We start from the raw sequence: 24,945 nt of genomic DNA on the forward strand, positions 1-24,945 counted from the left end.
ACCGAAATCGACATTACTGTTAGTGTGTTTTCCACATGAGAAATTATATGCACTAAAAGCTGTTGATTGAGCCTGTTAAAGAGAGGAGTTTGCTGTTCCTCTTTTACGAAATGGCATAGGAATTAACCAGGTTTCTGTTTCATTTAACCCCTTTCTACAGTCCTCATGCTTCAACCTCTGTTGTTTTGAGCTGTTTTCACTATAATTGGAAATGTTAAGTGTGTTTGTTCATTCAGTCAACAATGCCATTTCAGAGTCTTTAGGGGATTTAGGTTGAGAGCACATTCTATAAAGTAGATGGATGGAGAGACATTTCAGGCTCCCATGTGGGGTATTGCATATCCTTATTCCTCATTATGATTGAAATTGGCAATAGCTAGTTCCTCTTTTCAAGGATATTAATATTTTTGTTTGTATCGCTCCTGTGTATTCCCTCTTCTGCACCTGTCCCTCAATGAAACTTTGCTCAGTAACTGGCTGAGCAGACATGGAAATGACTTGAACAGATACTAAATGATTGATTGACACATGATCGTTATGTGTTACTTCACAGAGGGATTTCTACAGCTCTGGTGACTCGAGAAAAGCCTTCACTTCTTTTGAATACTTTCTGAATCTTATTCTGTCTCTAGCATCCTAAAACGTCTCTGTCTTACCTCTTCTACAGGGAACTTCTTTTAAACAACAACCAGTTGCGGGTTCTACCTTTTGAGCTTGGAAAACTGTTTCAGTTACAAACACTGGGGTTAAAAGGTAAGCTTTGTTTCATAATCATTTACGTTTTGGTTGTTCGTGGTATCTAAGTTCATGGGGATTTGAAAGCTTGCATGGATATTCTCTAAGGATTCCCTCATGTATTTTAATAATAATCTGTGTATGCCTATTTGGTTGCTCATCCAAGTGATTTCTAGAGTAGAGGTCACAGAATGAGAGATGTGGCATTGTTTTCATTCTGTATCCTTGAACCTGTGTAATATCATCTGTGTAGCGTCTTCATTGCTTTCCACTGTTTTCTCCTCAGGAAACCCACTTGCACAAGAAATATTGAACCTCTACCAGGAGCATGATGGCACGAGGAAACTGCTCAACTACCTTCTGGACAATCTGTCAGGGACTAAAGGAGGTGAGTCCAAATACAGGAAAAGGATCTTGTTGTTCATGTGTTGTGTTTGAATTGTGAGTGTGGTAGTTGGCATGTATTAGATAAGTTATGCTTTTCTTTGACCTTGGGTGAATGGAATGACTTGGCTCTGTCAGTTGATCTTGATGATCCTATTCAAGTGGTCACCCTCATGAGGGTCCTTGATGAGCAGCGTAAGGATGACTCATGTTCCCCCTCTCTGTCCCAGTCAGCTCAGAGCAGCCCCCACCCAGATCATGGATTGTTCAGGCCGAGCCGGACCGGGCAAGAACAGCAGGTAGCTAACTCATCCACCCTTACAAATCACTTGCAACACCTATTGAAAGCCACATATCAACACAAAGATCATTGTTTGTGTGTGTGTGTGTGTGTTTGATCATATTCAGAGCCCTAATGAGACTGTAGGATAATCTCATGTCTGCGTCCCTCTGTCCTGTGCTAGCCCTGTTCTCAGTGATGTGCTACAACGTGCTGTGTGATAAGTACGCCACGCGCCAGCTCTATGGCTACTGCCCCTCCTGGGCCCTCAACTGGGAGTACAGGAAGAAGTCCATCATGCAGGAGATCCTGAACTGCAGCGCTGACATCATCAGCTTACAGGTGGGCAGACAGACACACTGATGGGATTTAATACTGGCCGTTGCAATGAATTATGACACATGCGCGGTACAATCGATCTAGCATTTAGGGCGTAGATCATTGTCTTTTTCGTCAGATTGCGCGACAACCGGGTCGCATTAGAATGACACCATCTATCGGAAGAGAATGGGGGTTCGAGTTCCATAGGTTACATGTCCTATACTTTGAATAATGCACCTTCAAAATGTACACTAACTGGAATTGTCCTGTTTTTTCCTTAACAGGAAGTGGAAACAGTTCAGTACTACAGCTATTTCCTGCCAGAGCTGAAGGAGCAAGGTTACGAGGGCTTCTTTAGCCCTAAGTCCCGTGCCAGGACCATGTCAGAGTGCGACCGCAAGCATGTGGATGGCTGCGCCATATTTTACAGAACCGAAAAGTGAGTTGACACCGCACTACCAACTGTCAGTCCTGATTTAGGTCATGAGTTCCAGTATGTACAGTACCAGTCATTCCAGGGTTTTTCTTAATTTTTACTATTTTCTACATTGTAGAATAATAATGAAGACATCAAAACTATGAAATAACACATATGGAATCATATAGTAACCAAAAAAGTGTTAAACAAATCTAAATATATTTGAGATTCTTCGAAGTAGCCACCCTTTGCCTTGATGACAGCTTTGCACACTCTTGGCATTCTTTCAACCAGCTTCATGAGGTAGTCTCCTGGAATGCATTTCAATTAACAGGTGTGCCTTGTTAAAAGTTAATTTGTGGTTTTTCTTTCCTCCTTAATACGTTTGAGACAATCAGTTGTGTTGTGACAAGGTAGGGGTGGTATACAGGAGATGGCCCTATTTGGTAAAAGACAAAGTCCATATTATGGCAAGAACAGCTCAAATAAGCAAAGAGAAACGACAGTCCATCATTACTTTAAGACATGAAGGTCAGTCAATACGGAACATTTCCAGAACTTTTTGAGAACATTTTTTCAAGTGCAGTTGCAAAAACCATCAAGTGCTATGATGAAACTGGCTCTCATGAGGACCGCCACAGGAAAGAAAGACCCAGAGTTACCTCTGCTGCAGAGGATAAGTTCATTAGAGTTAACTGCACCTCAGATTGTGAAGAATTTATTTGGACTGCAGAGTTCAAGTAACAGACACATCTCAACATCAACTGTTCAGAGGAGATTGCGTGAATCAGGCCTTCATTGTCGAATTGCTGCAAAGTAACCACTAATAAAGGACACCAATAAGAAGAAGAGACTAGCTTGGGCCAAGAAACACGAGCAATGGACATTAGACTTGTGGAAATCTGTCCTTTGGTCTGATGAGTCCAAATTTGAGATTTTTGGTTCCAACCGCCGTGTCTTTGTGAGACGCAGAGTAGGTGAACGGATGATCTCCACATGTGTGGTTCCCACCGTGAAGCATGGAGGTGTGATGGTGTGGGGGTGCTTTGGTGTTGACACTGTCTGTGATTTTATTTAGAATTCAAGGCACACTTAACCAGCATGGCTACCACAGCATTCTGCAGCGATACACCATCCCATCTGGTTTGGGCTTAGTGGGACTATCATTTGTTTTTCAACAGGACAATGACCCAACACACCTCAAGGCTGTGTTAGAGCTATTTGACCAAGAAGGAGAGTGATGGAGTGCTGCATTAGATGGTTTGGGATGAGTTGGACCGCAGAGTGAAGGAAAAGCAGCCAACAAGTGCTCAGCATATGTGGGAACTCCTTCAAGACTGATGGAAAAGCCTTCCTCGTGAAGCTGGTTGAGAGAATGCCAAGAGTGTGCAAAGCTGTCATCAAGGCAAAGGGTGGCTATTTGAAGAATCTCAAATATAAAATATATTTTCATTTGTTTTAACACTTTTGGTAACTACATGATTCCATATGTGTTATTTCATAGTTTTGATGTCTTCACTATTATTCTACAATGTAGAAAATAGAGAAACCCTTGAATGAGTAGGTGTGTCCAGACTTTTGACAAGTACTGTATTACATTTACATTACATTTACGTCATTTAACAGACGCTCTTATCCAGAGAGACTTACAAATTGGTGCATTCACCTTATGATAGCCAGTTGGACAACCACTTTACAATATTCTTTAAAAAAAATATTTTTCTATGTTTCTAATTTAATTTTTAGAGTATTTTTAAATTTCATTTGTCATATAAAGTGGGGAGAACAAGTATTTGATACACTGCTGATTTTGCAGGTTGTCCTACTTACAAAGCATGTAGAGGTCTGTAATTTTTATCATAGGTACACTTCAACTGTGAGAGATGGAATCTAAAACAAAAATCCAGAAAATCACATTGTATGATTTTTAAGTAATTAATTTGCATTTTATTGCATGACATAAGTATTTGATACATCAGAAAAGCAGAACTTAATATTTGGTACAGAAACCTTTGTTTGCAATTACAGAGATCATACGTTTCCTGTAGGTCTTGACCAGGTTTGCACACACTGCAGCAGGGATTTTGGCCCACTCCTCTATACCTTCTCCAGATCCTTCAGGTTTCGGGGCTGTCGCTGGGCAATACGGACTTTCAGCTCCCTCCAAAGATGTTCTACTGGGTTCAGGTCTGGAGACTGGCTAGGCCACTCCAGGACCTTGAGATGCTTCTTACGGAGCCACTCCTTAGTTGCCCTGGCTGTGTGTTTCGGGTCGTTGTCATGCTGGAAGACCCAGCCACGACCCATCTTCAATGCTCTTACTGAGGGAAGGAGGTTGTTGGCCAAGATCTTGCGATACATGGCCCCATCCATCCTCCCCTCAATACGGTGCAGTCGTCCTGTCCCCTTTGCAGAAAAGCATCCCCAAAGAATGATGTTTCCACCTCCATGCTTCACGGTTGGGATGGTGTTCTTGGGGTTGTACTCATCCTTCTTCCTCCAAACACGGCGAGTGGAGTTTAGACCAAAAAGCTCTATTTTTGTCTCATCAGACCACATGACCTTCTCCCATTCCTCCTCTGGATCATCCAGATGGTCATTGGCAAACTTCAGACGGGCCTGGACATGCGCTGGCTTGAGCAGGGGGACCTTGCGTGCGCTGCAGGATTTTAATCCATGACGGCGTAGTGTGTTACTAATGGTTTTCTTTGAGACTGTGGTCCCAGCTCTCTTCAGGTCATTGACCAGGTCCTGCCGTGTGGTTCTGGGCTGATCCCTCACCTTCCTCATGATCATTGATGCCCCACGAGGTGAGATCTTGCATGGAGCCCTAGACCGAGGGTGATTGACCGTCATCTTGAACTTCTTCCATTTCCTAATAATTGCACCAACAGTTGTTGCCTTCTCACCAAGCTGCTTGCCTATTGTCCTGTAGCCCATCCCAGCCTTGTGCAGGTCTACAATTTTATCCCTGATGTCCTTACACAGCTCTCTGGTCTTGGCCATTGTGGAGAGGTTGGAGTCTGTTTGATTGAGTGTGTGGACAGGTGTCTTTTATACAGGTAACTAGTTCAAACAGGTGCAGTTAATACAGGTAATGAGTGGAGAACAGGAGGGCTTCTTAAAGAAAAACTAACAGGTCTGTGAGAGCCGGAATTCTTCCTGGTTGGTAGGTGATCAAATACTTATGTCATGCAATAAAATGCAAATTAATTACTTAAAAATCATACAATGTGATTTTCTGGATTTTTGTTTTAGATTCCGTCTCTCACAGTTGAAGTGTACCTATGATAAAAATTACAAAATTATGCTTTGTAAGTAGGAAAACCTGCAAAATTGGCAGTGTATCAAATACTTGTTCTCCCCACTGTATATATAATGTTTTTGTGTTTGATTTTATATTTTTATATATATATTTTTTTGTGTATTTTATTTGTGGGGTTGGGTTGGGGGGGGGGGGGTAGAAGGATTACTTTTATACTATCCCAGGTATTCCTTAAAGAGGTAGGGTTTCAAGTGTCTCCGGAAGGTGGTCAGTGACTCCGCTGTCCTGGCGTCGTGAGGGAGCTTGTTCCACCATTGGGGTGCCAGAGCAGCGAACAGTTTTGACTGGGCTGAGCGGGAACTGTGCTTCCGCAGAGGTAGGGGGGCTAGCAGGCCAGAATTGGATGAACGTAGTGCCCTCGTTTGGGTGTAGGGACTGATCAGAGCCTGAAGGTAAGGAGGTGCCGTTCCCCTCACAGCTCCGTAGGCAAGCACCATGGTCTTGTAGCAGATGCGAGCTTCAACTGGAAGCCAGTGGAGTGTACGGAGGAGCGGGATGCCATGAGAGAACTTGGGAAGGTTGAACACCAGACGGGCTGCAGCGTTTTGGATGAGTTGTAGGGGTTTAATGGCACAGGCAGGGAGCCCAGCCAACAGCAAGTTGCAGTAATCCAGACGGAAGATGACAAGTGCCTGGATTAGGACCTGTGCCGCTTCCTGTGTATGTTAACGGTTAATCGGTTAGCCACCGAAAATACATTTGACCAGGCATGCTTATCGGTCTATAGTTTAATTTGCATAATTTAGTGGAATTAAATTGGCACGTGTGTATTTTTGTTAGTCATCATGTATCTTATTTATCACACACGCACAGCATACAGAACCTAGTTTGAGGAGATCTATATAATGTAATCTATAATAATAATATAATATCTATAATATCCTATCACTCTAACTCCTGAGTGGTGCAGTGGTCTAAGGCACTGCATCGCAGTGCTAACTGTGCCACTAGAGATCCTGGTTCGAATCCAGGCTCTGTCGCAGCCGGCCGCGACCGGGAGACTCATGGGCGGCGCACAATTGGCCCAGCGTTGTCCAGGGTAGGGGAGGGAATGGCCGGCAGGGATGTAGCTCAGTTGATAGAGCATGGCGTTTGCAACGCCAGGGTTGTGGGTTCGATTCCCACGGGGGGCCAGTATTAAAAATAATAATAATATGTATTCACTAACTGTAAGTCGCTCTGGATAAGAGCGTCTGCTAAATGACTAAAATGTAAATGTAAATGTATCACCTGTCAGACAGCGCCAGAGTAGCTCCTCACTGGAGTGAAACCAGAATTTTATTTATTTATTTGTTATTTTTATTTTTTTAAACCCAGTAATTGCTCAACAAATAACAATTCTAAATGCTATCACGTGCTAAAAATTGATGGCAGAGATTTTAAAAGGAGCTATTTTTATTTGTCAATCTCAACTTGTAATTAAATTGCGCCTCCCATTTTCCATTTGAGTGCATAGGCTATTGTCAACGTGTCACCCAGCACTTTGCAATGTGAGCTTGAGGCAGTAATTGTCTGAAAGCTAAACGTTTTACTTTACTTCAAATAATGAGGCATGTCTTACCTTGCTTCAAAGTAGCCTTGCGAAAATCCGTCCATAGAAACATGGAGGCAATTATTTTATAAAGACGTCTTGATGCCATTAACCAGCATTTCTCTCCTGTTCTATTGGTTTTCATATCAACTTTCTTTCGTATTAGCAACCCATCCTAGTTGTCATAGATTCCCCCTCTTTCTAAATTTCTAGTGGAGAGTTTAATCTCTGTCGCATTAGGTGCGCTGTTTAGAATGTGTTTTCCAGCTCATTGCATTTTGGCAAATGTTTGAAAATGACTTATTAGCTGCTTCATTACAGGAGTTGCATGTTCAATAACAGGCTATAGCCTTTTGAATGTAAGACCATAGGCTTGCTATTGTTGCATGGTTCCATTAAGCTCTTCATTAAAAATGTCCGGTCCTTGTACGCATGCATAGTATAAGCGAGGAAGCGGCGACGCGAGAGGTTTCACTCTAGCCAAAATCTGTGGAAAACAAGCCCAATGCGTTTCTGTCGCCTGCCTGCCTTCCAGCCTTGGGACGACTACCATTATTAGGGCGCAGAAATAAGCATCTCTTCAGTATATACAGATCTCTGAAAGTGTTTTCTGTTGGTCATGTCATTTTACTGTTTGGAAAAAATGTTACCTTTTTAACTGGTTGAGGGTCAGGTAGTCGGCAGCAAAATTTACCAAAATGTGCATCCCTAGTGTGTGTGTGTGTGTGTACTGTATGTATAACATTTACCCTGTGTGTGTGTGTGTGTATAGTGTGTTTCAGAGGTGTAATGATTCCAAGTTCAGCCATTGCAGAAAAGCCTTTTTTAAGCTGTCCCAGAGGCAGCACATTGCACTCACCTGTCTGTTCTGCCTCCCCTCCCCTCTCCTCCCCTCACCTGCTTCTCCTCTCCTCCTCTCACCTGCTTCTCCTCTCCTCCTCTCACCTGCTTCTCCTCTCCTCCTCTCACCTGCTACTCCTCTCCTCCCCTCACCTGCTACTCCTCTCCTCCTCTCACCTGCTACTCCTCTCCTCCTCTCACCTGCTTCTCTTCTCCTCCTCTCACCTGCTATTCCTCTCCTCCCCTCACCTGCTACTCCTCCCCTCCCCTCACCTGCTACTCCTCCCCTCCCCTCACCTGCTACTCCTCCCCTCCCCTCACCTGCTACTCCTCCCCTCACCTGCTTCTCCTCTCCTCTCCTCACCTGCTACTCCTCTCCTCCTCTCACCTGCTACTCCTCTCCTCCTCTCACCTGCTACTCCTCTCCTCCTCTCACCTGCTACTCCTCTCCTCCTCTCACCTGCTACTCCTCTCCTCCTCTCACCTGCTCCTCCTCTCCTCCTCTCACCTGCTACTCCTCTCTGCTGTATAGATTCAGCCTGGTACAGAAACACACAGTGGAATTCAACCAGCTGGCTATGGCCAACTCTGAGGGCTCTGAGGCCATGCTCAACAGAGTCATGACAAAGGACAACATTGGTGTGGCTGCGCTTCTAGAGGTGCGCAAGGAGATGATGGAGCAGTCTGGTGAGTCTCGCCACACATGAAAGAAACTTGAATTCCGTAGGGCTTAAATGTGACCTATGTAAAAATGCTGCTGTTATCCTGTGTGTTTGTCCAGCGGGGAAGTCTCTGCTCGGCATGGAGAAACAGCTCCTCCTGGTGGCCAACGCCCACATGCACTGGGACCCGGCGTACTCAGACGTCAAGGTGGTCCAGACGGTCATGTTCCTGTCTGAGGTGAAGAACATCGTGGACAAGGCCACACGCAGCCTCAAGCTCTCCTCCGTCTCCGGGGAGACCAACGCCGTCCCTCTCGTCCTGTGTGCTGACCTCAACTCACTACCTGACTCTGGTGAGTGGACGACTGGACTGGGTCAGTTGAATAGTGAGTGTGCTCTACTGTAGTGACATTTGTAATGCCTGGTGATCTGTGTGTGTGTGCGGCTTGCAGGTGTGGTGGAGTTCCTGAGCTCGGGCGGAGTGGACAGCACCCACAAGGACTTCAAGGAGCTGCGCTACATCGAAAGCCTCACCAACTTCAACTGCAACGGCAAGAACGGCGCGTCCAACGGCAGGATCACCCACGGCTTCAAGCTGAAGAGTGCCTATGAAAACGCCCTGATGCCTTACACCAACTACACCTTCGACTTCAAGGTGAGACTGCCACAGTCATGTCTTCTCTCTTCTGTGAAGCGCGCTCTTTTTGCGTTGGTGTGTTTGTGAAATGTTCTGAAAGCCTGGGATATTATGAAGGCTTGGGTCACACTGATAAATACTCTTCTCCAGCCTGGGGATGTGAATGTATCGCCATCTAACGTGCTTTTCCTCTCTGTGCAGGGTATCATTGACTACATCTTCTACTCTCAGCCTACGCTCAATGTGTTGGGGGTTCTGGGTCCCCTGGATCCTCACTGGCTCCATGAGAACAATATCAGCGGATGTCCCCACCCCCACATCCCCTCCGATCACTTCTCCCTGTTTGCACAACTGGAGCTGCTCCTTTCCTACCCGTCATCAGTCAACGGACTCCACCTGCCAGGGCGCAGGTAGATCTCTGAGCCACAAGAGGGAGCTGTTGCTCCAATCTCGTTAAATTCTTCCTGCAAAGTCTATGAACTTTCTGGATAAATCTATGTACAATCGGAGGGGGGGGGGTTATGGCCAACATTTCCCCCATGGATTTTAACTGAAGCAAAAGCTCACGGCAATCTCAACGATAAGTCTTTACCTCCTTTTCTGGGCACAATTTGATGTTGTATAATTTTGACACCATATCCCACTTTGCGGTCTTGTCACCTGCAGATAAATAGTTGAAAGGTATTGTCTGGCGAATGGTAAATACGGAGGGAGTCGTGGTGTCACCACAGTCCAGCCTGAGCAGGCAGCTAAATCTCAAGACGCCACCAATCAACTAGATAAATGGCCGATATACCTGTTTTAACCAGTCAGTCTCAGCTGCTACATCTCCAAATCCATTCCCTTGCATTGCTGTATCTTGCCATAAAGGTGTGTGTAGTAGGTTTGGAGGTGCTGGAGAGAGCAGGCCAAACATTCCGCTTTTTCCACTCGCCGGTGCGGAGACCCCCTCTTCAGGTGCTAAAAGCCCGTCCTCTAACTCAGCGGCTCCATTTTATACTGAGTGGCGCAATCGCTCTGTGCAGTTAAGGCACAACGGCATTTCCAAACCTCTTTTGAAAGTCTACTGTAAAATGTCTATTACAGTGGAACAGTGATGTAACAGTGATGATACGTGTACATGTTCCGGCTTGTAGCGGATCTAGATTAACAGCTCACTCCTGGTCTGTTTTTATAGCCTAACATGAACAGAGCAAAATGACGGGACCACCTTTTAATATTTCAATGAAATTTATCCTTCTAGTCACACGTGCCATCATTTTGAATCTAGCGTCAGATATTAAAATATTACGACAACCACCTGTCATTCACTCTGAGTGACCGTTAGTGATCCTTAGCGATGGGGCTTAGGGATTTGGAAAAAGGAAAATGGTCCCTTGTGGTCAGTCTGACTTGGCAGCTTCCCAACATGTTGTCGTAGGCCAGAGAGCCCATATCTGACCTCATAGCTGTGTAGCCGTATGGAATTGGGCAGGGGCCAAGTTGTTAAGTCACATTATGGTTTAAAGCTGGGTGGACAGTCCCCTAAAATATGCTCCAACAGACATCTGTGGCACTGTCTTAGAGGCCAGTAGCAAACCTCCCTTTTTAAAGACATCCAGGGTTATTCCTTTCCATTACTAATAGAGATTTGTTTGATACAGAAACTTGGACTCAACTTGATTGTATATGAACTGCAGAAGTCATAATACGCTGCGTTATTTTGTACCTGTAAGTATGGTCAGTTTTTGCTAAAAGGATTGTATTGTAAATTTAAGGCAACATTTGTATCTATTTTAAATGTTTAAGGAAATGTAAAAGGCCAGCTTGTACAATAGTTTTTTTCAGGTTTCCGCTGTTGAAATTTGCACTCTACCAGGTTACAGTTCCCTGATGAACCAACTTTTTATTTTTTCAAAATATAAAAATGGAATGCATTTCACAGAGGCAGGTTTCTGGCATTGTTGCCACATCTCTTTTGGCATTTGAGATAAAACCTGAAACATTTTGCCTCACTGATTCTGTTCTCAAAAAGGCGCTGTCAGTGAACACCTGAACAGTCTCCTATTTTTCTCTGAAGTGTTTTAAACATTGTTAGAAGTTTTTTATTAGATATCAGAATTTGTTATTTCCTTGTCTTAGTTATCGATATTTAGAGTAATCTGGATTTTTTTTAGCAGACTACACTATAAACCACTCTTGTCTCTAACGTATTTAGTTCTGTTTTTATCATGTCCTCTTTATTTTTTTTATTTTTTTCCGAGGAACCCGATCATGATGAAGCCTCAGTCTTGGGTAAAAATAGTTGTATCTGACTCCTCAACTCAGGCGATTCTCTTTTTAAGTGTTTCATGTTTTTTTTAATGTCTATTGCTAGACCATTCTACTTCAAGACCATGTGTAATGTCCACGTACATACTGTACAGACAATATCAAGGTAAAAAAGGGGGCAGAATGTGTTATTCCTAAATATTGCTCTATGAGTCCGTTGTGACCCAGAACTATGGTGCGGTCCAGTCCATTGTGACCCAGAACTGGCGTGATCCAGCTCTTTTCCAAACCACAGTGGATACAGTTGAAGTCGGAAGTTTACATACACCTTAGCCAAATACATTTAAAGTCAGTTTTTCACAATTCTTTCATTTTTTTCAAAATTCCCTGTCTTAGGTCAGTTAGGATCACCACTTTATTTTAAGAATGTGAAATGTCAGAATAATAGTAGAGAATTATTTATTTCAGCTTTTATTTCTTTCATCACATTCCCAGTGGGTCAGAAGTTTACATACACTCAATTAGTATTAAATTGGGTGAATTTTGGCCCATTCCTCCTGACAGAGCTGGTGTAACTGAGTCAGGTTTGTAGGCCTCCTTGCTCGCACACACTTTTTCAGTTCTGCCCACACATTTTCTATAGGATTGAGGTCAGGGCTTTGTGATGGCCACTCCAATACCTTGACTTTGTTGTCCTTAAGCCATTTTGCCACAACTTTGGAAGTATGCTTGGGGTCATTGTCCATTTGGAAGATCCATTTGCGACCAAGCTTTAACTTCCTGACTGATGACTTGAGATGTTGCTTCAATATATACACCAAATTTTCCTTCCTCATGATGCCATCTATTTTGTGAAGAGCACCAGTCCCTCTTGCAGCAAAGCACCCCCACAGCATGATGCTGCCACCCCCGTGCTTCACGGTTGGGATGGTGTTCTTCGGCTTGCAATCAACCCCCTTTTTCCTCCAAACATAACGATGGTCATTATGGCCAAACAGTTCTAGTTTTGTTTCATCAGACCAGAGGACATTTCTCCAAAAAGTACGATCTTTGTCCCCATGTGCAGTTGTATACCGTAGTCTGTCTTTTTTACGTAGTCTGGCTTTTGGAGCAATGGCTTCTTCCTTGCTGAGCGGCCTTTCAGGTTATGTCGATATAGGAGTCGTTTTACTGTGGATATAGATACTTTTGTACCTGTTTCCTCCAGCATCTTCACAAGGTCCTTTGCTGTTGTTCTGGGATTGATTTGCACTTTTCGCACCAAAGTACGTTGATCTCTAGGAGACAGAACGCGTCTCCTTCCTGAGCGGTATGACGGCTGTGTGGTCCCATGGTGTTTATACTTGCGTACTATTGTTTGTACAGATGAACGTGGTACCTTCAGGCATTTGGAAATTTCTCCCAAGGATGAACCAGCCTTGTGGAGGTCTACCATTTTTGTTCTGAGGTCTTGGCTGATTTCTTTTGATTTTCCCATGATGTCAAGCAAAGACGCACTGAGTTCGAAGGTAGGCCTTGAAATAGATCCACAGGTACACCCCCAATTGACTCAAATGATGTCAATTAGCCTGTCAGAAGCTTCTAAAGCCATGACATCATTTTCTGGAATTTTCCAAGCTGTTTAAAGGGACAGTCAACTTAGTGTATGTAAACTTCTGACCCACTGGAATTGTGATACAGTGAAATAATTTGTCTGTAAACAATTGTTGGAATGATTACTTGTGTCATTCACAAAGTTGATGGCCAAAACTATAGTTTGTTAACAAGAAATTTGTGGAGTGGTTGAAAAACGAGTTTTAATGACTCCAACCTAAGTGTATGTAAACTTCCGACTTCAACTGTATATAAAATCAGCCACATGGAAAAAATATGATCTGTTTTAAATCATTGATATTCTCCCACAAGGCCAATTTTTGTGTTTGTTTTGTTCTAGTCTCCTGAAGTTTTTTTAAATTTTTATTCAAAGGATTGGATAAAAAAGCTGCTCGTATGACTTTTTTTTATAATTATGCTTTTGCTGTTTTGCAAAAGCATATTTTTAATACATTTTACCAAGCAGGAGAAAACAAATGAAAGGGGTCATCGTCTTGGTTCTTTTCTGTTGTCACTTTAAATTTTCCAACCTCCTTTTTTTTCTTTTTCTGGTTGTTTTCAACCAAAGCAATGTATCTGGTTGATTTTATTGGATTGTTGATGGTGTAACAAAGATTTTTTTTGTGTGTGTAAATTGTCAAATGATTAATCACGTTTCCTTTCTTTGACATGAATTGTGTTACTGTGTGTGTTATTACAGATTTATGTAGTATGATTTGGTTTCTTTCTTTGCTCATTGTGTTTCTTTTGTGTAAGTCTTAAACCAAATTTGTTTTTGTAAAAATGTTGGCACACCGAATTCTAGATTTGTATGGTTGCTAACTTTTGAATCGAGCGCATGATTTGAACAATAAAAAAAAACATTTTTTTTTTTTAATGTCACCGATAAATAAAGATTTCTCATCGATTCTCCAACTTTTAGCTTTGTAAAGCCTTATCGGGTGTCGGTACTGGGTAGGGGATTGTCTGCTAGTAGCTGATGTTATTGGATGTCAGTACTGGGTAGGGGATGTCTGCTAGTAGCTGATGTTATTGGATGTCGGTACTGGGTAGGGGATTGTCTGCTAGTAGCTGATGTTATTGGATGTCGGTACTGGGTAGGGGATGTCTGCTAGTAGCTGTTGAAGAGATGGCTGGCGTAAAAGGCTATTTGCTTGTAGATGTGCAGCATTTTGAGGTTCCACTGATTTGGCCAACAGTTATCTGACTTTGTCCCTTACACGGATTCCCTGTTTTGATCTGGAGGCAGACCCTAGAACAGGGCTCTCCAACCCTGTTCCTGGAGAGCTACCCTCCTGTAGGTTTTCACTCCAACCCTGTTCCTGGAGAGCTACCCTCCTGTAGGTTTTCACTCCAACCCTGTTCCTGGAGAGCTACCCTCCTGTAGGTTTTCACTCCAACCACAGTTGTAAGTGACCTGATTCAGCTTATTGAGTTGTTAGAATCAGGCGCGCTAGATTAGGGTTGGAGTGTGAACCTACAGGACGGTAGCTCTCCAGGAACAGGGTTGGAGAGCCCTGCTCTAGGGGGACTGGAGATGTTTGGTGGGTACTACTGTTAGCACAGCCTAGTTGACAACATTTTTAACTACTTCCTGGCGCTGTACTTTAGGTGTCTTGACGCCTTCTCTAGCCATCTGTTTTACATTTGATAACCGGTGCATGTATGACCACCACAGTCATAGGCAAAATATGAATTTGATGTGACTGACATAAGTGGCACGCCTCGTCCGTCCTTATGAATAGTTTACCAGAACTTGCCAATAATAATGCTTTAATCTTTAATTTTTTTGCTAGTGTTTCCTGTTTATTGCTTTTGCAGAAGTATTTGGCAGAAATGACAATTCCCTGTTTTGGCTCCTTTTCCTTGCCATTTCCCAATCTGTTTACCTTTCTTTCTGAAAGTAGAGGTAGAAATGCAATGGTTAGGCTTGTGGCCAGCTGAAACTGAATAACTGTATAGAGGTAATGTCACTATGTAATGCACTGGACCAACTCTTGTTGACCATTTTATGGAATACCAGCAACAAACTTGCACAATGTAAAAAAATATATATATATATATATACAACATAATGGCAGCTGTTTTTAATTAAACAATGAAATACATTTTATGGAAAGCAACCTAATGGTAAACAAGGTGTTTATTTTTTCAGTCATCCTCCAGTCTTGGTTCGCTTCAGTAGTTGTTTATAACCGGGTCAGTTTGCTTCCTTTACACGTATTTTTCCTACTTCTGGTTGAAAATAAATTCTATATCTGTTTTAAATCCTTGTGTATTCTATTTGTGTGTTGTAGTACTCGAGTTCAGGACTCGTGACTTTACCATTATGACTGTGTCAGAAAATCTCCCTCCCTAGCATAATTCAACATGCTAGCTGCAACAGCAAATGTTTGATAGCTGCTGTATTAGCAGTCTAGCCTTGCTTAGCTGTACACCTTACGAAATACACTATAGCTTCAAAGATTGTTGGACTGCAGCTTTTAACGCTACAAGGGACTCGTGACTCCAAACACTTGGACTTGAGGACTCGAATGCTAGGGACTTGGACTTGAGGACTCGAATGCTAGGGACTTGGACTTGAGGACTCGAATGCTAGGGACTTGGACTTGAGGACTCGAATGCTAGGGACTTGGACTTGAGGACTCGAATGCTAGGGACTTGGACTTGAGGTTTAGTGACTTGACTACATCACTGGTGTGTTGTCGTACACCGGAGTGAATCAATGACTCTGGTAATGTGAACGATGTCTTGTTCTAGTTGCAGATCCCTATGGGGACAGGTGTGACATTGGGAGACTATTTCAAGGTCAATCTCAACTGATATTTAACATTCCCTTCAGGAACATACAGTGCAATAGTCTGGATAAATAAGCAGTGAATCGTTTCTCCAATTAGATCCCACAGAGGGGATTTCTCCAATCAGACCATCATATATATGCCATTTAGCAGACGCTTTTATCCAAAGCGACTTACAGTCATGTGTGCATACATTTTTGTGTATGGGTGGTCCCGGGGATAGAACCCACTACCTTGACGTTACAAGCGCCGTGCTCTACCAGCTGAGCTACAGAGGACCACGGATCATAACTGTGACGGTAAGCCAGCAGATGGTGTCTATGTACCATCGGTTAGAAAGCTAAATATGATTTGAGGTGGTTTATGAATGGTTTGATTTCCAATAATTCAGCATGTTGAAAGATCGTTGTCTCTGGCCACAGTTGAATACATAGATCGAGGTTCTGTCTTGTGGATGCAATATTCAACTGGATCCCAGATTAAACTCTGTACTGACTGTCGTCTCTTCTCACAGATTACCTCTGTATCTCACTGAGTCTGACGAGAGATTCTACTGATTGTAGCTGCTGCATCAGCTTTGTCTTCTGTCTGAGCAGCATCTATTGCCATGGGTTAGGAGGCCAGCTGGGAGGGGCCAAGAAATGTAAAGAGACATCTGGGAGCGGCGTGCGAGTATGAATTTATCAGCTCTAGACCCAGCCCCTTCTCCATGGAGACGGGGGATTTTTCCTATATACGCAGGGAAACATTCACAGGAGATGTTACTGATGGCTTTGCTGTAAACTGCGTGATATCAATCCATTAGCAGGTCCTCACAATTAGCACGCTCTCCACTCTTTCTCGCCTTGTCTCTGGCATGTCATTCTGTCAACGATCTACTTGCCAGATTGGTATGAGGAGAGGCTCAGAGAGCGAGAGTGAGAGTTTAGAGCTGCTAGCATTAAGCCCTTCAGCACAGAGAATCAGTTTGATTCCAGCTCTGTGTAGGTAATCAACGCTGCCATTAGTCTTGATAAGGACAGATTCCGCTCAGCAAACCAAGGAATGTTCTCACAGGAGCATGGCTTTGGTGCACAGAAACACAGACTTGCAGTTAACCACTTTCCTTCCAAACCCCTCATTGTTGAATTTGCGATTCCCAACTTGTGTAATATTTATGTCCAATGGCCGATGAGCACAGATACGTTTTATCTATAATTTATCTTCATATGACAAGCATTGAAAAGGTTTTGCCAGTAGATTGTCGACGTGATTCAAGATGATGACTGCTTGTCTAGCTTGCTAGCTAAGATTTTAAAAGTATGATGTTGACATGATCAGTCCAATCAAAGTTACGGTAGATGAAATGTGATTTGATGTCGTTTTACCTGTGGCCAATTACCTTGAGAATTCTTGGATGGGCACTTCTAATGTAAATCTATGGCAGCACCCAAGGGGGCTTGAACTTTCTAGCTCTCCCTGTAGATTTTGTGGTGACATAGTGTCCCCATGAGTGACAGAACACTGAGCCAATCACGGCGCAACTAGAGAAGATTACCAACACACACACTCTGGGGTTTTTTTCCGCTGGCTGCCCCTTTACCACAGAAAGCACTGAGCTAGGCTGAAACACCTGCATTTTGGAGCTGCTTTACTCAAGAAAGCAAAAAAGAGACCATGTTTGTATGCGGCTTTATTAACTATGTGGCTCTGCCCCACCTGCCCTGAATGACGGGTCACCACTGGAGGGTTAGCACGCTTAAATGACTTACTCACATCGGCCATGGAGAACGAGAGCGCACAGTCCTCGAGCGTCGGGCGCCACGTCGGGGCTGGATGTTTTCCTCGAAGTCGGGGAAGAAGGTGTTTAGCTCGTCCGAGAGCGAGGCATCGGTATAATCACAACAGAGTACAAAATCAAGGTCCTTGCTATCCGGGATCCTTGGGATATCCCAACTCTGACGTTACCCCATTGAAGTTGGGTTAGGTAAGGGTCACGGTTGAGGTTAAGGTAGGGTTAAGGTTAGGATTTAGGGTAGGGACATCCCAAGGATCCCAGATAGCACTAACCAGAAAATCAATGCTCGCTCTTAAAGGGACATTAGCCTACATTGGTGTAACATTTTCAATTGCGAAGTTGCATAAAGATGGAGTCCCCCATGTACTTACCACAATGCCTCATGCCCTGGCATGCTGTCAATTAACTTCTGGGCCACATCCTGACTGATGGCAGCCCATTCTTGCATAATCAATGCTTGGAGTTTGTCAAAATTTCGACGTTTTGTTCCCCGAGCCACTTAGTTATCACTTTTGCCTTATGGCAAGGTGCTCCATCATGCTCGAAATGGCATTGGTCGTCACCAAACTGTTCTTGGATGGTTGGGAGAAGTTGCTCTCTGAGGATGTGTTGGTACCATTCTTTATTCATGGCTGTGTTCTTAGGCAGAATTGTGAGTGAGCCCACTCCCTTGGCTGAGAAGCAACCCCACACATGAATGGTCTCAGGATGCTTTACTGTTGGCATGACACAGGACTGATGGTAGCACTCACCTTGTCTTCTCAGGACAAGGTGTTTTCCGAATGCCCCAAACAATCGGAAAGGGGATTCATCAGAGAAAATGACTTTACCCCAGTCCTCAGCAGTCCAATCCCTGTACCTTTTGCAGAATATCAGTCTGTCCCTGATGTTTTTCCAGGAGAGAAGTGGCTTCTTTGCTGCCCTTCTTGACATTTACATTACATTTTAGTCATTTAGCAGACGCTCTTATCCAGAGCGACTTACAGGAGCAATTAGGGTTAAGTGCCTTGCTTAAGGGCACATCGACAGATTTTTCACCTAGTCGGCTCGGGGATTAGAACCAGCGACCTTTCGGTTACTGGCACAACGCTCTTACCCACTAAGCTACCTGCCGCCCAGATGGCCCACTTGACACCAGGCCATCCTCCAAAAGTCTTCGCCTCACTGTGCGTGCAGATGCACTCACACCTGCCTGCTGCCATTCCTGAGCAAGCTCTGCACTGGTGGTGTCCCGATCCTGCAGCTGAATCAACTTTAGGAGACGGTCCTGGCGCTTGCTGCACTTTCTTGGGCGCCCTGACGCCTTCTTCACAACAATTGAACCTCTCTCCTTGAAGTTCTTGATGATCCGATAAATGGTTGATTTAGGTGCAATCTTACTAGCAGCCATATCCTTGCCTGTGAAGCCCTTTATGTGCAAAGCAATGATGACGGCACGTGTTTCCTTGCAGGTAACCATGGTTAACAGAGGAAGAACAATGATTTCAAGCACCACCCTCCTTTTAAAGATTCCAGTCTGTTATTCTAACTCAATCAGCATGACAGAGTGATCACCAGCCTTGTCCTCGTCAACACTCTCACCTGTGTTAACGAGAGAATCACAGACATGATGGCAGCTGGTCCTTTTGTGGCAGGGCTGAACTGCAGTGGAAATGTTTTTTGGGGATTAAGTTCATTTTCATGGCAAAGAGGGACTTTGCAATTAATTGCAATTCATCTGATCACTCTTCATGACATTCTGGAGTATATGCAAATTGCCATCATCAAAACTGAGGCAGCAGACTTTGTGAAAATTATTATTTGTTTCATTCTCAACTTTTGACCACCACTGTACTCCTTGACTTTTTCCACATTTTTTTTTAACGTTACAGCCTTATTCTAAAATGGATTAAATAGTTTTTCTTCCCTCATCAATCGACACACAATACCCCATAATGACAAAGCAAAAACAGGTTTTTGGAAATGTTTGCAAATGTATTAAAAAAGAAAAAAGAAAAAACAGAAATATCACATTTACATACACTACCGTTCAAAAGTTTGGGATCACTTAGAAATGTCCTTGTTTTCTAAAGAAAAGCAAATTTTTTGTCCATTAAAATAACATAAAATTGATCAGAAATACAGTGTAGACATTGTTAATGTTGTAAATGGCTATTGTAGCTGGAAACGGCTGATTTTTAATGGAATATCTACATAGGCGTACAGAGGCCCATTATCAGCAACCATCAGTCCTGTGTTCCAATGGCACGTTGTGTTTGCTAATCCAAGTTTATCATTTTAAAAGGCTAATTGATCATTGGAAAACCCTTTTGCAATTATGTTAGCACAGCTGAAAACTGTTGTGCTGATTACAGAAGCAATAAAACTGGCCTTCTTGAGACTAGTTGAGTATCTGGAGCAACAGCAATTGTGGGTTCGATTACAGGCTCAAAATGGCCAGAAACAAATAACTTTCTTCTGAAACTTGTCAGTCTATTCTTGTTCTGAGAAATGAAGGCTATTCCATGTGAGAAATTGTCAAGAAACTGAAGATCTCGTACAACGCTGTGTACTACTCCTTTCACAGAACAGCTCAAACTGGCTCTAACCAGAATAGAAAGAGGAGTGGGAGGCCCTGGTGCACAACTGAGCAAGAGGACAAATACATTAGAGTGTCTAGTTTGAGAAACAGACGCCTCACAGGTCCTCAACTGGCAGCTTCATTAAATAGTACCCACAAAACACCAGTCTCAACGTCAACAGTGAAGAGGTGACTCCGGGATGCTGACCTTCTAGGCAGAGTTGCAAAGAAAAAGGCATATCTCAGACTGGCCAATAAAAATAAAAGATTAAGATGGGCAAAAGAACACAGACACTGGACAGAGGAAGATTGGAAAAAAGTGTTATGGACAGACGAATCGAAGTTTGAGGTGTTCGGATCACAAAGAAGAACATTTGTGAGACGCAGACCAAATGAAAAGATGCTGGAGGAGTGCTTGATCCCATCTGTCAAGCATGGTGGAGGCAATGTGATGGTCTGGGGGTGCTTTGGTGGTGGTAGTGGGAGATTTGTACAGGGTAAAAGAGATCTTGAAGCAGGAAGGTTATCACTCCATTTTGCAACGCCATGCCATACCCTGTGGACGGTGCTTGATTGGAGCCAATTTCCTCCTACAACAGGACAATGACCCAAAGCCCAGCTCCAAACTATGCAATAACTATTTAGGGAAGAAGCAGTCAGCTGATATTCTGTCTATAATGGAGTGGCCAGCACAGTCACCGGATCTCAACCTTATTGAGCTGTTGTGGGAGCAGCTTGACCGTATGGTACGTAAGAAGTGCCCATCAAGCCCATCCAACTTGTGGGAGGTGCTTTAGGAAGCATGGGGTGAAATCTCTTCAGTTTACCTCAACAAATTGACAACTAGAATGCCAAAGATCTGCAAGGCTGTAATTGCTGCAAATGGAGGGAATGTCCTTCCCTATAAGCGTGCTGAAAGTCAGTTGTCAATTTATTTACTGTAAAATAGCATTGTATCTGGTAAACAGAATTTTACTAAGGGTTGGTAACAGGCTGATTAGTTGGCTATTTAAGCCAGTAAAGGGGGCTTTCCTATTCTTAGGTAGCGGAATTACATTTGCTTCCCTCCAGGCCTGAGGGCACACACTTTCTAGTAGGCTTAAATTGAAGATATGGCAAATAGGAGTGGCAATATCGTCCGCTATTATCCTCAGTATTTTTCCATCCAAGTTGTCAGACCCCGGTGGCTTGTCATTGTTAATAGACAACAATACATTTTTCACCTCTTCCACACTTACTTTACGGAATTCAAAAGTACAATGCTTGTCTTTCATAACTTGGTCAGATATACTTGGATGTGTAGTGTAGTCAGCGTTTGTTGCTGGCATGTCATGCCTACATTTGCTAATCTTGCCAATGAAACAATCATTAAAGTAGTTGGCAATATCAGTGGGTTTTGTGATGAATGAGTACATATAGTGCCTTCAGAAAGTATTCACACCCCTTTTTCCATAGAATGGGTAAGGAAATGTAATTCTGTAATTTGGGTGAACTATCCCTTTAAGGCTGATATTAGAGCTTCAGAGGGTAGGGTTAGGGTCAAGGCCGATATTAGCGTCTGAGGACAGCGCGATCCCAGACTGACAGACAGACCCGTTTGGGGCTGTGGCACACCCTCCACCTCCTCCTGTATCCACCCAGCAGGGGTGGTGGATTGAGGTGTTTCAAATCAACTCCAAGGACAGGACACGTCAGTCTGATGAATAGGGAGCGTTGATTTTTCTTTGAGCAAAAGAGCGCAAGCTGTAAATCACTCTGTAAAGGCTTTCTGCTGCCATGGGGCTGCCCTGATAGTAAATCATCTGTCCTGTTTTCCATGGAGTCCATTAGTGGGCTCCCAAGTGGCACAGCGCTCTAAGGCACTGCATCTCAGTGCTTGAGGCGTCACCACAGACCCCCTGGTTCGATTCCAGGCTGTATCACAACCGGCCGTGATTGGGAGTCCCATAGGGCGGCACACAATTGGCCCAGCGTCGTCCGGGTTTAAATAAGAGTTTGTTCTTAACTGACTTGCCTTGTTAAATAAAGGTAAAATACATTTTTAAAAAGGGTTAGACGTGTCGCTTGTCTAGGCATGATACACTAGCTCTGTTCACCCCTGTAACTCTCCCTCTGCCTGGGCAGATACCATAGATACCAGACAAGGGCAGCTTAGTTTAACTGCCATGGTTACTTTTGTGTTGCTGTATTTATATTTCGGAAGACACGTTTGAAAGGGCAGGTTGATATTTAGAATCTATGTTTCGTCCAGTCCTTATGCCTCGTGCTTGTCTGTTGGTGTCTGTAAAATGTGAAAAATAGGGGCATCTGACTAATTAAAAGTAAACCGTAAACCCCTGACGAATCAAACCCACCAGCAGTAGCATATGTTTTAAATAAGTGAACTGGATGGAAAACCTCAACCCATCTCTCTCTCCATCCTCCCTCTATCCTGCCTCCAGCTGAAAACAAGAGCCAATAAGAACCCACCATCTTTACAACTAGAGTTGCACAATTCTGGTAACTTTCCCATAATTCCCAAGTTTTCCAGAAATACTGGTTGAAGGATTCCGGATTTCCTGCTTATTCCCCCCTGATTCTGGGAATCGGCCAAACGGGATTTCTGGAAAACCTAGGAATAGATATGGGAATGCTAGATCGTTTTCCTGTAGGTGAATTTGATGGGATATCATCTGTGATCCATACAGCCTCTTTTGACCTGCCCTGGAGGAGCCAAGGAGAGTGCTTGCAGGAAACTAACCACTGGACTGGAAATTGGATCATGTGGTCTGTCTTTTCCGCGCAAAAACCAAACATCGGTGAGCTAAAGCTGCAAGCTCCTCACCATGCAAGCTGACCGCTGACCTTAATGGGAAGCATGTGGAGCTACAGCATACGATGAAACAAGTCTTCACTCCAAATCTACACTGGAGTTGCTTACCATGAAGACAGTGAGTGGCCGAGGTACAGTATTGACTTAAATCTGCTAGAAAATATATGGAAAGACTTGAAAATTGTTGTCTAGCAATGATCAACAACCAATTTGACAGAGCTTGAGCATTTTTGAAAAGGATAATGGGCAAATATTGTACAATCCAGGTGTGCAAAGTTCTTAGAGACTTGCCCAGAAAGACTCACAGCTGTAATCGCTGGCAAAGGTGTTTCTAACATTTTAGTCATTTAGCAGACGCTCTTATCCAGAGCGACTTACAGTTAGTGAGTGCATACATTTTCATACTGGCCCCCCGTGGGAAACGAACCCACAACCCTGGCGTTGCAAGCGCCATGCTCTACCAACTGAGCTATAGGGGACTAACATGTATTGACTCAGGGGTGTGAATACTTATGTAAATTAGATATTTCTGTATTTCATTTTCAATAAATTAGCAAAAATGTGTAAAAACATGTTTTCACTTTGTCATTATGGATGGGTGAGACATAATACAAATGTAATATACATTTTGAATTCAGGCTGTAACACAACAAAATGTGGAATAAGTCAAGGGGTGTGAATACTTTCTGAAGGGTCTGTATTTATTTAGGGTTTTTCAGTTTTTTGTTCTTCAATTTGGCCTTACAGGTCCGCTGCTTTGGTGTTAAAACTAGCTGTGAAAACAAACTGTTCTGGTAAATCCTGGTGATAGTTCAATTCTTTATTGGAACGGTCCCTTCCTTTCCATTCCACTTCATTCCTGTCCAACATTTCAACTGCTTTGATCATGGAATTGGAGACAGCATACTTGGCACACTTTGCCAGCAAGGATCACATGCTGTTTTTGCATAGCTCTCAGGCCATCACAGGACCAATCTCTCTTACTAAATTCATTACATCTTCACATACTCTAAGGGGGGAAAAGGAGGAAAGGGAGAGGAGGAGGGGAGAGGAGAGAAGGGGAGAGGAGAGAAGGGGAGAGGAGAGGAAGGGAGGCAGGCTGGAAAAGCTGTGTGTTTCACAGATTAAAATACTTAGATTCTCCGATCAAGCAGGAATTATCATTACATGAGTGTGCCAGGATAGAACTAACCAGAATAAATGACTGTGGTCTATCAACTCGGTTATCACCGCTTGTTTTCTTCTCTGTATGGCTCTTGTGGAATTTGTGTGACATCTGGAGGACTGTGCCTCAACGTTCATAGACTGAGTTCATCCATCCTGCAGTTGAGTGAAAGATATCTCTTTGACTCCATTTCCTGGTTCTTGATCAGGCCAGAGTGAAGAGAGGGAGGACAAGTGTCATCTAAGTGTCTGTCCTCCACGGCCACTACTGTACATGGGCAGTTTTCTTAAGCTCTGCTATGTTGTTTTCCACCTTTTATATCTGTGTGAAGACTAATTAACTAACAACAGACACCAGGGGAGCCCTGTGGGCCTTCTGGACCTGCAGTGAGAACCCATTACATACTGCAGCAGACGACCACTTCCTGGGAGTTAGCCAGTCAGCCTAGTGAACTGACAGAGGAGTAGAGTCTGAACCTTGTCTGGATTACGTTATCATGGCAGCACGGCTTGTAGCATACTTTACTGTGGTATACATGCCCTGAAAATTCTGCTCAGACCTGCAGTGGTTTGTCTTCACTTGAAGAGCTTTTCTCCATGTCAACATAGCGTGCCTTGTTATTCCTGACTCTGTATTGGCTTCTGTAATTCAATTTAGGGAGAAGATTAACAACATAGCACTGTCATCAATGCTCTACAGTACACATATGTCGCACATATAAAAACATCTTGACATCTTGGACAGGTTCCCTTTTCTTTTACATTGGGAATCAGATGTGCATTTTCTACATGATTCTCCACGATTTCTACATGATTCTTCTATGTGTGAATGAGGGGCTTTTATAAATCACACTTTAT

At 43.5% G+C, this 24,945-nt stretch overlaps 1 protein-coding gene across 1 annotated transcript in view; it reads left to right on the forward strand.

Moving 5' to 3' along the window:
- The window catches only part of LOC311099875 (CCR4-NOT transcription complex subunit 6-like), a 21,674-nt gene extending 10,311 nt beyond the window's left edge, over positions 1-11,363 (forward strand). Inside the window, exons 3-11 of the mRNA XM_084140597.1 lie at positions 668-753; positions 1,022-1,123; positions 1,350-1,418; positions 1,584-1,741; positions 2,005-2,159; positions 8,367-8,521; positions 8,616-8,849; positions 8,949-9,151; positions 9,335-11,363. Coding sequence (XP_083996723.1) covers positions 668-753; positions 1,022-1,123; positions 1,350-1,418; positions 1,584-1,741; positions 2,005-2,159; positions 8,367-8,521; positions 8,616-8,849; positions 8,949-9,151; positions 9,335-9,547 — 1,375 coding nt within the window. The 3' untranslated portion in view covers positions 9,548-11,363. The remainder of the gene's footprint in view (positions 1-667; positions 754-1,021; positions 1,124-1,349; positions 1,419-1,583; positions 1,742-2,004; positions 2,160-8,366; positions 8,522-8,615; positions 8,850-8,948; positions 9,152-9,334) is intronic.
- The last annotated feature ends 13,582 nt before the right edge of the window (positions 11,364-24,945 follow it).

The sequence above is a fragment of the Coregonus lavaretus genome (genome assembly GCF_964263955.1).
Source record: "Coregonus lavaretus genome assembly, chromosome: 24".
NCBI lineage: Eukaryota > Metazoa > Chordata > Actinopteri > Salmoniformes > Salmonidae > Coregonus > Coregonus lavaretus.